The 14,011-nt window shown below is 40.3% G+C and overlaps 1 protein-coding gene across 1 annotated transcript in view; it reads right to left on the minus strand.

Moving 5' to 3' along the window:
- The window catches only part of LOC127581901 (Fanconi anemia group M protein homolog), a 129,947-nt gene that overhangs the window by 4,140 nt on the left and 111,796 nt on the right, over positions 1–14,011 (minus strand). Inside the window, 4 exon segments of the mRNA XM_052036737.1 lie at positions 5,592–5,692; positions 6,726–6,879; positions 8,778–8,879; positions 9,475–9,540. Coding sequence (XP_051892697.1) covers positions 5,592–5,692; positions 6,726–6,879; positions 8,778–8,879; positions 9,475–9,540 — 423 coding nt within the window.

Consider the following 14,011-nt stretch of genomic DNA (forward strand, 5'->3'; position numbering starts at 1 on the left):
CACGATGTTGTGCCAACCTATATAAACTACTCCATGATCAATCTAACCCTTCTCTCCTGCACAGCACATAACCCTCCATTTTTCTTGCATCCATGTGCCTATCTAAGAGTCTTTTAAATGTCCCTATTGTATCAGCCTCTACCACCACCCCCGGCAGTGCATTCCAGGCACCCACCACTGTGTAAAAAAAAAAACTACCTCTGACATCTCCCCAAATCTTTACTCCACATACCTTAAATGCATATCCTCTGGTATTGGCCATTGCCACTCTGGGAAAATGGTGCTGGCTGTCCACTCTATCTATGCCTCTCATAATCTTATACACCTCTATCAAGTCACCTCTCATCCTCCTACGCTCCAAAGAGAAAAGCCCTAGCTCACTCAGCCTTTCCTCATAAGACATGTTCTCTAATCCAGGCAGCATCCTTATAAATCTCCTCTGCACCCTCTCTAAAGCTTCCACATCCTTCCTATAATAACACAATACTCACAATAGTGTGGTCTGACCAGAGTTTTATAGAGATGCAACATTACCTCGTGGCTCTTGAACTTAACCTTCAAACTAATGAAGACCAGCACACCATACACCCGCTTAACCACCCCATCAACTTGCGTAGCAAATGAGGGATCTATGGACTTGGACCCCAAGATCCCTCTGTTCTTCCACAGTGTTAAGAATCCTGCCATTAACCTTGTGCTCTGCGTTCAAGTTTTATCTTCCAAAGTGCATCACTTTACACTTTTCTGGATTGAACTCCATCTGCCACTTCTCTGCCCAACTCTGCATCCATTGTAACCTACAACAACATTTTACACTATCCACAACACTTCCAACCTTCGTGTCACCTGCAAACTTACTAACCCACCCTTCCACTTCCTCATCCAAGTCATTTATAAAAACTACAAAGAGCAGGGGTCCCAGGACAGATCCTTACGGAACACTACTAGTCACCGACCTCCAGACAATACACTACTACCACTCTCTGCCTTCTGTGGGCAAGCCAATTCCAAATCCACACAGCCAAGCCTCCATGGATCCCGTGCCTCATAACTTTCAGGATGAGCCTACCATGGGGAACCTTGTCAAACGCCTTACTAAAATCCATATACACCACATCCACTGCTCTACCTTCATCAATTTGTTTTGTCACCTCCTCAAAAAACTTAATTAGGCTCATGAGGCATGACATCCCTCTCACAAAGCCATGTTGACTATCCCTAATAAGACTATGCTTCTCCAAATGCTCGTAAATCCTGTCCTTAAGAATCCTCTTCAATAGTTTGCCCACCACTGATGTAAGACTCACTGGTCTATAATTCCAAGGATTATCCCTTTTACCTTTCTTGAACAACACAACATTTGCCATCCTCCAATCCTCTGGTACCATTCCGGTGGCCAAGGAGGACACAAAGATAATCATCAATGCCCCAGCAATCTCTTCCCTTGGCTCCCCATAGTAACCTGGGGTATATCCCATCTGGCCCCGAGGACTTATCTATCCTAATGTTTTTCAGAAGCTCCAACTCTAACTCTTTCCTAACCTCAACATGCTCCAGCACAGTAGCCTGTTCTATGCTGAGCTCATATTTGTCAAAGTCACTCTCCCTAGTGAACACTGAAGCAAAGTATTCATTAAGGACCTCCCCTACCTCCTCCGCCCCTAGGCACATTTCCCCCTTTATCCCCGAGTGGTCTTACCCTCACCCTAGTCTCTTCCTGTTCTTCACGTGCGTGTAGAATGCCTTGGGGTTTTCCTTAATCCTACTCACCAAGGCCTTCTCATATCCCCTTCTAGCTCTAAGTCCCTCCTTAAGCTCCTTCCCAGCTACCTTATAACTCTCAAGAGCCCTGTCTGATTCATGCTTCCTAAACCTTAAGTATGCTTCCTTCTTCCTCTTGACTAAATGTTCCAACTCTCTTGTCAACCATGGTTCTTTCACCCTACCATTCTTTCTCGGTCTTAGTAGGATAAACCTATCCAGAGCCCCATACAAGTGGTCCCTAAACAACCTCCAATGAGAACATTTCTGCTTTGCATTTCCCCGAGAACATCTGTTCTCAGTTTACGGTCCCAAGTTCCTGCCTAATATCATTGTAATTAGCCCTCCCCCAATTAAATAACTTTCTATATTGTCTGCTCCTATCCTTGTGCGTGGCTATGCTAAAGGTCAAAGACTTGTGGTCACTATCTCCAAAATGCTCTCTCACCGAGTGGTCTGTCACCTGACCAGGTTTATTGCCTGGTACTAGATCTAGTGTGGCCTCTCCTCTAGGTGGCCTGTCCACATACTGTGTCAGGAATCCTTCTTGGACGCACCTAACAAATTCCGCTCCATCTAAATCTCGTGTACTAAGGAGAAGCCAATCAATATTAGGGAAGTTGAATTCACCCATGACAACAACCCTGTTATTTTTGCACCTTTCCAAAATCTGCCTACTTATCTGCTCCTTGGTGTCCCAGTTGCTTTTGAGGGACCTATAGAATACTCCCAATAGAGTAATTGCTCCCTTCCTGTTTCTGACCTCCACCCACACTGACTCAGTAGACAATCCTTCCATGACATCCTTCCTTTCTGCAGCTGTGGTACTATCCCTGATTAGCAATGCCACTCTTCCCCCTCTCCCCCCGACCCTTTTTACCTCCCTCCTTATCCCTTTTGAAACATCTAAACCCCAGAACATCAAGCAGCCAATCCTGCCCTTGCAATAGCCAAGTCTCTGTAATTGCCACATCATAATACCATGTACTGATCCATGCTCTTAGTTCATCACACTTATTCTTAAATACCTCTCGTGCATCAAAGACATTTCAACCCTTCCAACTGACTGCATTTATCCCCTATCCACTGCCTATCCTTCCCCACAGTCTCTCTGCACATTGCATCTACCTTTACATCAACTGCTCCATCATCTGACCTAACACTCTGGTTCCCATCCCCTACCAACCTAGTTTAAACCCTCCCCAATAGCTCAAGCAAACTTGCCCGCAAGGACATTGATCCCTCTCAAGTTCAGGTGTAACCGGTCCCTTTTGTACAGGTCATACCTTCACCAGAAGAGATCCCAATGATCCACAAATCTGAAACCCTGCCCCCTGCACCAACTCTTCAGCCACCCATTTGTCTGCCATATCTTCCTATTCTTACCCTCACTGGCACATGGCACAGGCAACAATCCAGACATTACAACCCTTGAGATCCTGCTTTTTAGCTCCCTTCCTAACTCCCTATAGCCACTCTTCAGGACCTCATCCCTTATCCTAGCTATGTCGTTGGTATCAATGTGTACGATGACTTCTGGCTGCTCACCCTCCCCCTTAAGAATGCTGTGGATTTGGATTGGCATCATGGTCAGCACATACAATGTGAGCCAAAGGCACTGTTCTATGTTCTATTATAGAAATATCTAGATGAGAATTGAATCACCAAGGCATAGAAGACTACGGTCAATGTACAGGAAAATGAGATGAGTTCAGATGGCTACTTGATAATCAGCATGGACATGGCAAGGCAAAGGGCCTTTGTCTGTGTTGACTATGACTCTATGAGAAGCCCCACATAAACAGAAAGAGCACACCAAACTACCCACCCACCCTATTAGGCACTTCCTGTTCCATCTCTGGAAGAATTTTACCACATTACCCTCATTAGTCACCCAGAAACCTCAAAACCCAAGGGACTGCTGAAGAAGAGATTTTACCAATAAGCTATTAAAGGAAGAAAGTTTGGATGAAGCCTTCATTAAAATTGATAATGGTAAATGTGAAATGTTAATATGTGAACCATCTACACATTTGTAGAATATAGAAAATATAAAAAGGTATTTCATTCATCCATGAAATGGACCTCTATCAATGCCCCAGATAGGTGAAAATCCACAATAGAAACTAGAGGTCCAATTATTCTAACATAAGCTATCTTTAATATACACCATCGCTAATTAATCCTGCACTACCTCAAAATATATTTTCTAGAAAAAAGTTTCTGTTGATGTTATTTGCTCTCTATCTCTGATTCCCTCAGCATAAAGAAAGACTAGATCAAATTATCCCGTGACTGATGCAATCAATTATATTACACTCCCACTCAGTCCAAGACACTGTGCTGCAACTTTGTAGGATCTGCCCTGCTAGTAAAACAGGGCACATCAGGGGATCATGATAAAGCAGTCTGAGATGTTGGTTAAAAGATACAATTTCACAAGTACACCTACTCCAGGTTATTGGTGATTAGTTTTGTAGGCAACTCCTCCAATTTATGCACAACTTTGCAGAAATTCCACATAATTTCTACAGCAGTTCTGCATGGAACAGCTATAATTTACTTCCATTACTGTGCAGAAGTCGGAGACCATGCACAAACACAGCCCCACTGTTCCATATTGGTAACCACATGGCGATACTGGTTGCTCTCTTAAGATCACATGGGGGAAGCTCAATCTTCTGCAGATTTCCCAGGACTTACACTAAGAAATTTGCTCTCTGGGCCTGGGTAGGGGTTTATAGGAGAAGCAAGGAAGGAAATGAAGAACAGAGAATAGGTGTGCTGAGAAAAGAAGGGTGAGACTTAGCATGGAGGCACTGCTTAACCAAGACACAAAATAAGACAGCACAGCAAGCACAAGGGCAATGGATTATGGTAGGATAATCTCAAATTTCTTGACAGTGAAAAACAATGCTAACATGGAGTTTGTTAGAATGGACACATCTAGAAGTAACAAATGCATGAATAATGATTTCAGTGGCAGATATATTGGAGCAGACACCGAGTCAGTCAGCATTAGAAGTCCTGATGATGCACAATTATTTGATCTGAAATTCAGCCTGGGGTTTAATATGGCATCTAGATCAGATTCCGACAACTGTTAAAGTGAGGCATGCAGTCAGTGCTCAAGGAACTGAGTTTGGCTAGGGATTGAAGATGATAAGCTTTGGTTTTCCCAAGATTTATTTGAAGAAAATTTGTGTTTGTTCAGATCATTCAATATTGAATGTCAGACAAAGTACCTCAAGGTAGAGACAGCAAAGTAATGATGTTGTGATCAGATTGGATCAGTTTAATGTGAACAAGGACCCTTGGTTTTCATACGTCGTTGCTGGGGAGCAGTACATTAATAATAAAAAGAAAGCAATAGATCCTTGGGTAACACCAAAGGTAACAGCATGGATGAAGGAGGAGAAATGATTGGAGAGAATTCTCTAGCTACAAGTGTGAAGAAAATAGAGCAATTTCAGCCCCATCAAGATGGATGATGAAGGCAGTGGAGGATAGTGATATCCACTATGTCAAAGGTTGTATACACATAGGGTGGGCATCAAGGAATGGCATTCATGTGATTTTGGCACTACATCAGTAAGAAATCCAATTGCAGTAATTCAAGCAAAGAGTTCTGTAAGTATACCTATATGGCTATTAGTGGAGGTAGCTCAGTGGAAATGGAAATTAATAACATTTTGCTGTGCTTCTTGTCACAGACTTGGAAGTACAAAACTATAGTTCAGGACAGTAGATCTACACAATTCGAAGTTCTCAAACCAGTAGCTCAAGCTTTCTCTGTAGCTAGCCAAGTGAATAGATCCATTAGACATTACCTGTGAAAAGATGGTTATATCATTTTTGTTATGGGCCATTTTCTTCTTATAGATATTTGGGCTGCGTACAGATTTCAAGTAAATCTCTTGCATATCAACATCTAGGGAAGACAACAAATAATTAATTCCATGCAATTACAATACTGCAGTCCTTCAGAGAAGCATAAATATTTAAAATTTAAATAGATGTATAAAAACTCAAGTGCCACAAAAGACAAAGGCATGACTCCAATTAAAAAAAATTAAAAAGGAACTCCGTTCCTACCAACTCAACTCGGAGGCACAATTTAGAATATTAGCTTGTCTTTTAAAAGTAGATGATTTTCTAACAGGAACCAGAATTACAAAATTATCCAACAAATTTAATGTAGAAAAAATGAAGTAGCAGAGCTAGCTCTATGGAATTTAAATACAAATGCTTTTCTGCAAAATCAAATAATCCATTAACACAATTCTCAGGAATAACATTACCTCTGGCTAGAAATGCAAGGATAAAAAGGAACATGTTCCAGTGATTATGCTAGTGAACTAATAATTGAAACACTTGCATTTTTAAGGCAATGCTGGTACACAGTAATCTAACTTGATTCTGCACATATTTTGCAAAGAAAATTTTAGATCCTATTCTTGCTAAAAGCTTAAGTTTTCCATGCAGATCCACGAAAGGTTTAGTCACTGAGCAGTCATGTCATTTCACAGCCCATGAATTTCAAAAAAACAGGTAATGTTTACTTCTAATTTGTTTTCATGTCAATTTTTCTGCTCACTCCTTTTCTAAATATGATTGTTGGTTATATTCCACAGAAGTTTTGTGTTTTTTTTTAAATCCTAGTGAATCTTGACAGTATATCAGCAGGCTACATGTCTGCAATGACAACAAACCTGATTTTGTCCAGAACAGATAGACAAACATAGACTGTTGGATTTAAGTGCAGAATTCCCACCAGAACACTTCCTGATATCGCATTTTTCTGATCCATTTACCTCAACTATGCACTGCAAATATCAATGATGCAGATTAATTATATATTTTGGAAAAATACAATTCCAAATAATATGGGCAGAACTGAGCTCTTTGTAAACATTAATAAATGAAGACTTGATTTCATATTTTAAATTGTTCCAAGAAGTTACCATTTGAAACTTGTGTAAGTTGTGATTCATCATCGATAAAATGTTTCAAAGAAGTATCAGCAATGTTATCAGAATCATCTTCATCAGAAGACACATTTTCTGCTCCTTCTGAGGAAAGTTCAGCCTCTTCATCAAGAAAGTATCGAGCAGAATGCTATCAGAGAAAACACAATTAACAAGTGCATTCAGTAAACACATCTTTGCCATCTCAAAATTCCAGCAACATGCCCTGTAATAAAGAGGATACATTGGTAGCAAATTGTGCTCTTACAAAAAAATAGCAATTTTTATAAATTTGAGATTTTACACCTCTACAGATCAGTACTACAACCTTTAAAAGTACATTCGTTACAAAAATATATTTTTACTTTAAAGGTTTTAAGCATATAATCTAAGCTGATATCTCAGCACAGTGCTGAGGGAGTGTCACCTTGAAGAGATGCCTTCCTGAGGGTTAAACAGAGGCCCAATTAGGCAATTTAAAAAAAAAATACCTCATTTGTGTTCTGGGATCTTAGCTGACAAGGCCAGCATTCACTACCCTTCCCTTAGCTCCCTTGAGGAGGTAGCAATGAATCACCTTCTTTACTGTACTCCCACATTGCCTTTGGGTAGGGAGTTCCAGTGACAATGGAGGAACAATCATTTTTTTCCCCCAAGTCAGGATGGGGTGTGACTTGATGGGGAACTTGTAGGTGAGCAATGATGTCCCAGTGACAGAGGGAATTGATGTTTAGTGTGGTGAATGGCTAACAATTAAAGGGTTATTTCATCTGGATAATGCTGAGTTTCAGGCAAATGGAGATGGTAGAAAGGCTTTGGGGTGGCAACTGATACATCATCTGACAAGGGATATCCAGTATCTGCCTTCTCTTATAAGCATTGTTTATGTCAAAAGTCCATTTGAGTTTCTGGCCAATGGTGACCCCCAAGACGTCAATGGTGGATTCTCAGCAATGGTAATCCAAGATTTCATGGCACTATTTTCCTGATGTTCTTGCAAACTTACAAAGAATGAATTAAATGGTGATTTATCCTTGTTTTTTTTTCTTCTCTCTGGCACTGTTGCAATTCAATTAGCTGCCTACATTTCAAAAGCAATTCATGGGCTGTGAAGCAGTAAACATAAATGCTGAGAATCAACTCAGCAATGTGCCATGAAACTGTAATATGTGGAATGATGGTACACTATCAAGAGTTCATATCCAAAATTCACCACAACTGTACTGTTGGAAAATGAAGTGAATTAAATGCCAATGGTTCCTGAACTTAAGCTAAAATACAAAGAGGTACTTGTGTTGATAAGAATGATACACCATGAAGATTGAGTTCCAAATATAGTTCTCTCTAAAATAATCTAACTTTAATGATGACATAATTGGAGCTGGCCCATTTTACACAATTAGCCACAGTGAGGCAATCTTTAATTGTTATTGAGTTTACTGCAATGTTGTCAAACTTCATTTTCATACAACTTTTTTTTCCTGAACATTGCAATAAACAAAGAACGATGAAAAACTAGTTCTCAAAAACAGAGGGATTAATGGCTTGCCCTACTATTTTCGGATGCAAGAATAGAAAGCTCAGAAACACGTCATTTCTGTACAGCTTGCTGTTCACTAGATTCAGAAGTTTGGAAATGAACTATAGCTCTAAGGCAAAAAGCTACCTCTACAATAAAAAAGCCCATTCTCAAACTCAAATCTTGTGATTAGTCCACATCAACGGTGAATTCAATATCTGCACAAACAGCCATTTTAATATAACTGGAACAAAAGTGGAATGACACATGCTCAAGGTTATGTTTCCATGGTAGCAAATCACTTGTATATATAAAAAAATGAACAACTCCAATTCAAAAGGTGACCAAGATCAGAATCATTATAGATTTTCTAAGAAGCAATTTTATCTTAAAACTATATAGGGAACTACTGTTTGTCCTTTATTTTATTACTTCTTTGTAACTAGTCACTAAGCTGCAGCATATACCAAAAAGAGTGCTCATATACAATTTCATGCAATAACTGAATTTGTAACTAGGGTTCAACCTACCTTGCTCCAGGGACGATGAATATTTCTGGACAACTTGGTATCTTTATTATTCTTGTTTGAAGTTGCTGTAAAATCATCATCTTCACTATCTGTGAAGCCTAACTAAGAAGGTAAATCAACCATAAATCAAGCTTCAGTTCCATTTCATTCAACCAGTGATTCGTTGTTACATCAGTGATATATACAAGAGCCTAGCTGTACATCTCATTAAGAGATTAATGCAGTTTCATGCATCAGAAATCTAAACAAAACTATGCCGTTGAATGAAAAACATTATTCAGTTTTATGTTAGACAATTGTGCAGAGAAAGAAAATACCAAAATATAAACATTCAATTCCTGGAGCATTAGTATTTTCTATTTCTTACCCTTAGGCAAAGTGGGAGTTGTAAGTTCTCAAAATGCATTTATCATATACAATAGTATTTTCATAAATCTAATTTTTTAACTTTCAACAATCCAACTTTTTTTTAAAACAATAAAAGGTTAATTAATTTGCAAAAACATTAGCTTGTTCTCACATAAATGAAAAGATCTTGAATTGGGCTCAATTTTCCACACAAGCTTCTGAAAAAGATGCAGGTAAAGTCAGCCATTTAAAACAACTAGGAAATACAGCAATGTAAGCTGGCTTTAAACCCCCATCTTCCAGAAGCATTAATAAAACTATGTCCCACAGAAAATGTTAATTTACATACATTAAGCACATTTTTCTGTTTTCGAACAGCCAAAATAGGCGAATCCATGTCACTGGCACCCGTCACCTGTAACATTGAACACTTGCATGAAAATTACATCTGTTTTCCACTAATTATAAAAACAAAATTGTTCATCAGCAACATAAAAACAAGGAGGTCTTCAAATTTTCTCAATTGTGGGTGCAGCAGATTCATTTTCATGCAGAGAAACAAAGGACTGCAGATGCTGGAATCTAGATGAAAAATACTATGAAGCTGGAGGAACTCAGCAGGCCAGGCAGAAGGGTCCTGAGTTGAAACGTTGACTGCCTGCTTTTCTCCACGGATGCTGCCTGACCTGCTGAGTTCCTCCAGCATCATTGTGTTTTTCATCATTTTCATGTAGGCTATTTTTTCCTACCTACATTTTTCACTGTTTCTCCTTTGGCTCCTCGCCAGTACCCAGAACTGAAGAGAAAGAACATCTTGTGCCTATACCTCTAAATGTTGCAGAAATCATTCCATAATGAGAGGAGAAACACTCTCACAATGATTAAAACCTTCTCCTAGGATCAGCAGCAGCATAGTGAATATTGGAGTTCTAAGAACATACTTCAATATACTGCAGCTCCACTGAACTGTGCTTCCATTCACCCTACAAACCTAAATATGACCTCAGTCAAATCAGTTTAATCCTGTCAGTGGTTAACCCATCATTTAATGGGTCATCTTCCTTGTTCAAGGAGAAGTGATACTTTATTTATGCAGCACCTTTGTCAGATACCATATGATCAGTTTTAAGCAGATTTCAGGAAGGACACGGTGGTCCTTGAAACATTATGATGCTGATTCACCAGACAAATACTGGGACTTAATGGGGTTGTTACAAGACTAGGTTGCACAAATGTGAATTTAAAAGGGCATAAAAGCCTTTAAAATAACAAAACTAAGTAGGTTTGAAACCAAATGTTTTTTTTCCTTTTTTTAAAATTATTGACCAAATCCAGGAATACATACTACGAGTGTCAAAGCATTTAGGAAAGTAATCTGGAAAAGTTCCCTAGCCCCCTCTGTGCCTGTCCCCCATAACCCTCAATTTTGTGTGAAATTTAGCCACCTCAACTTTAATTGTATGTAATGATCTAGTCTCCACCACCCTCAGGGCAGAGAATTCCAGAGATTTACTCCCGTCTGTGAGAAGAAATTTCTGCACACCTCAGTTTTACTTTGCAGCTATGTTCCCTTGTTTGTGACTTTCCCACAAGGGAAAACATCTCAACATCTACCCTTCAAGCCCCCTTAGGATCTTACATGAAGTGGCAGTCAGGGAGTAGTTTTGCTCTAATGACCATAATTCTATAAGTTATAAGATAGTGATGGAAAAGGATAAGACAGGTCCACAGGTTAGGGTACTAAACTAGACCAGGGCTAATTTTGGGGGAAATTAGGCAGGATCTAGCAGAAGTCGATTGGGTGAGCCAGTTTGAAAGGAAAGGAACAAATAACAAGTGGGAGGCTTTTAGGAGTGTAATACAGTGGCATGCAAAAGTTTGGGGACCCCTGGTCAAAATTTCTGTTACTGTGAATAGCTAAGCGAGTAAAAGATGACCTCATTTCCAAAAGGCATAAAGTTAAAGATGACACATTTCTTTAATATTTTAAGCAAGAATACTTTTTTTATTTCCATCTTTTACGGTTTCAAAATAACAAAAAAGGAAAAGGGCCCGAAGCAAAAGTTTGGGCACCCTGCATGGTCAGTACTTAGTAACACCCACTTTGGCAAGTATCACAGCTTGTAAACGCTTTCTGCAGCCAGCTAAGAGTCTTTCAATTCTTGTTTGGGGGATTTTTGCCCATTCTTCCTTGCAAAAGGTTTCTAGTTCTGTGAGATTCTTGGGCTGTCTTGCATGCACTGCTCTTGAGGTCTATCCACAGATTTTCGATGATGTTTAGGTCAGGGGACTGTGAGGGCCATGGCAAAACCTTCAGCTTGTGCCTCGAGGTAGTCCATTGTGGATTTTGAGGTGTGTTTAGGATCATTATCCTGTTGTAGAAGCCATCCTCTTTTCATCTTCAGCTTTTTTTTTCACAGACGGTGTGATGTTTGCTTCCAGAATTTGGTGGTATTTAATTGAATTCATTCTTCCCTCTACCAGTGAAATGTTCCCCATGCCACTGGCTGCAACACAAGCCCAAAGCATGATCGATCTACCCCTGTGCTTAACAGTTGGAGAGGTGTTCTTTTCATGAAATTCTGCACCCTTTTTTCTCCAAACTTTCCTGCGTCCTCACCACAAAATTCAGTGTCAGAAGTTTGTAAAGGAACATCTAAACAAGCCCAGTGCATTTTGGAAACAAGTCCTGTGGACTGAAGAAGTTAAAATAGAACCTTTTGACTGCAATGAGTAAAGGTATGTTTGGAGAACTGGCTGCAGAAAGCATTTACAAGCTGTGATACTTGCCAAGGTGGGTGTTACGAAGTACTGACCATGCAGGGTGCCCAAACCTTTGCTTCGGGCCCTTTTCCTTTTTTGTTATTTTGAAACTGTAAGAGATGGAAATAAAAAAGTAATCTTGCTTAAAATATTAATGTGTCATCTTTAACTTTATGCCTCTTGGAAATCAGGTCATCTTTTACTATCTTAGCTATTCACAGTAACAGAAATTTTGACCAGGGGTGCCCAAACTTCTGCATGCCACTGTATCAAGAATCCAGGAGCAGCACGTTCCTGTTAGAGTGAAAGGTAAACCTGGCAGGTTTAGGGAATCTTGGCTGACCAGAGATGTTGAGGCTCCGGTCAAGGAAAAGAAGAAAGTATACATTGGGTTTAGGAGGTTGGGGACGAATGAACCCCTTGATGACGACAAAAAGATTAAGAATACTCAAAAGAGGGAAATCAGGAGGGCAAAGAGAGAGTATGAAATGGATCTGGCAGGCAAGGTTAAGGAAAATCCCAAGAGGTTCTATAACTATATTAAAAGGGTGGTTTGGGAGAGAGTAGATCTCCTTGGAGATCAGCAGGGCTGCCTATTGGTATTGGTTTATTATTGTCACTTGTACCAAGGTACAGTGAAAAGCTTGTCTTACAAACCAATCGTGCAGGTCAATTCATTACACAGTGCAGTTACATTGAGTCAGTACAGTGAGCATTGATGTAGTACAGGTAAAAACAATAACAGTACAGAGCAAAGTGTCACAGCTACAGAGAAAGTGCAGTGCAATAAGGTGTGAGGTCACAACAAGGTAGATCGTGAGGTCATAGTCCATCTCATCATATAAGGGAACTGTTCAATAGTCTTATCTCAGTGGGGTAGAAGCTGTCCTTAAGTCTGGTGGTACATGCCCTCAGGCTCCTGTATCTTCTACCCGATGGAAGAGGAGAGAAGAGAGAATGTCCCGGGTGGGTGGGGTCTTGAGTCCTATGTCTTGAACCGCAGCAGATGGGTGGGATTTTTAACAAATATTACTTCTCAGTGTTTACAGAGGAGAACATCGTGGTTGCTCAAGAGATGAGGGAAACTAGTAGAGATGTTTTGGAGAACATTCATATTGCCAGGGAGGAGGAATTTGCAGCCTTACAGTGCATTAAGGTGGATAAATCCCCAGGACCTAACCAAGTGCATCCTCAGACATCGTGAGAGGCTGGAGAAATTGCCGAGGCCCTTAGAACATAGAACGGTACAGTACAGAACAGGCCTTTCAACCCAAAATGTGCTGACATAGCTAATCCCTTCTACCTATCCCATTATCTTCCCCATTTTCCTTTCATTCATGTGCCCATCCAAGCTCCTCTTAAAAGCCCCCAATGAATTTGCCTCCACCACCCTATCAGGCAACGCATTCCAGGCATTCACCACTCTCAGTAAAAAAAAAATGTGCCCCTGACATCTGTTCTGATCCTACCCCCTCTCATCTTAAATGCATGCTCTCTGGTATTGGATCACTCAATAATGGGAAAAAGATATTGCTTGTCCACCCTATCTACACCTCTCATAATTTTATACACTTCCAACAGATCACCCCTCAGCCTCCGCTGCTCCAGAGAAAAGAGCCCAAGTTTGTCCAGCCTCTCCTGATAGCTCGTGCCCTCTAATCCAGGCAGCATCCCAGTAAATCTGCTCTCCACCCTCTCTAAAGCCTCGACATCCTTCCTGTAGTGAGGTGATCTTGTCGAGATATTTACTTCATTGTTAGCCACTGGTGAAGTTCCCGAAAACTGGCTAATACTGTTCCATTGTTTAAGAAAGGTAGCAAGGACAAGCTAGGGAATTACAGGCTGGTCAGCCTGACGTTCATAGTGGGGAAGTTACTAGAAGGAATTGAGGGGCAGGATCTACCAGCAGTTGGATAGACACAAGTCTGATTAGGAGTCAGCATGGTTTTGCGCATGGAAAGTCATGCTTGACGAGTCTTCTGGAGTTTTATGAAGAGGTAACCAGAAAAGGTAGATGAGAGTAGATGGTAAAGGTAAATGATTTGAATGCAAATGCACAAGGCTTGATCAGTAAATTTGCGGATGACATGAAATTCAGAGGTGTTGTTGATAGTGAAGAAGGT

Source organism: Pristis pectinata, chromosome 1, assembly GCF_009764475.1.
Source record: "Pristis pectinata isolate sPriPec2 chromosome 1, sPriPec2.1.pri, whole genome shotgun sequence".
Lineage (NCBI taxonomy): Eukaryota > Metazoa > Chordata > Chondrichthyes > Rhinopristiformes > Pristidae > Pristis > Pristis pectinata.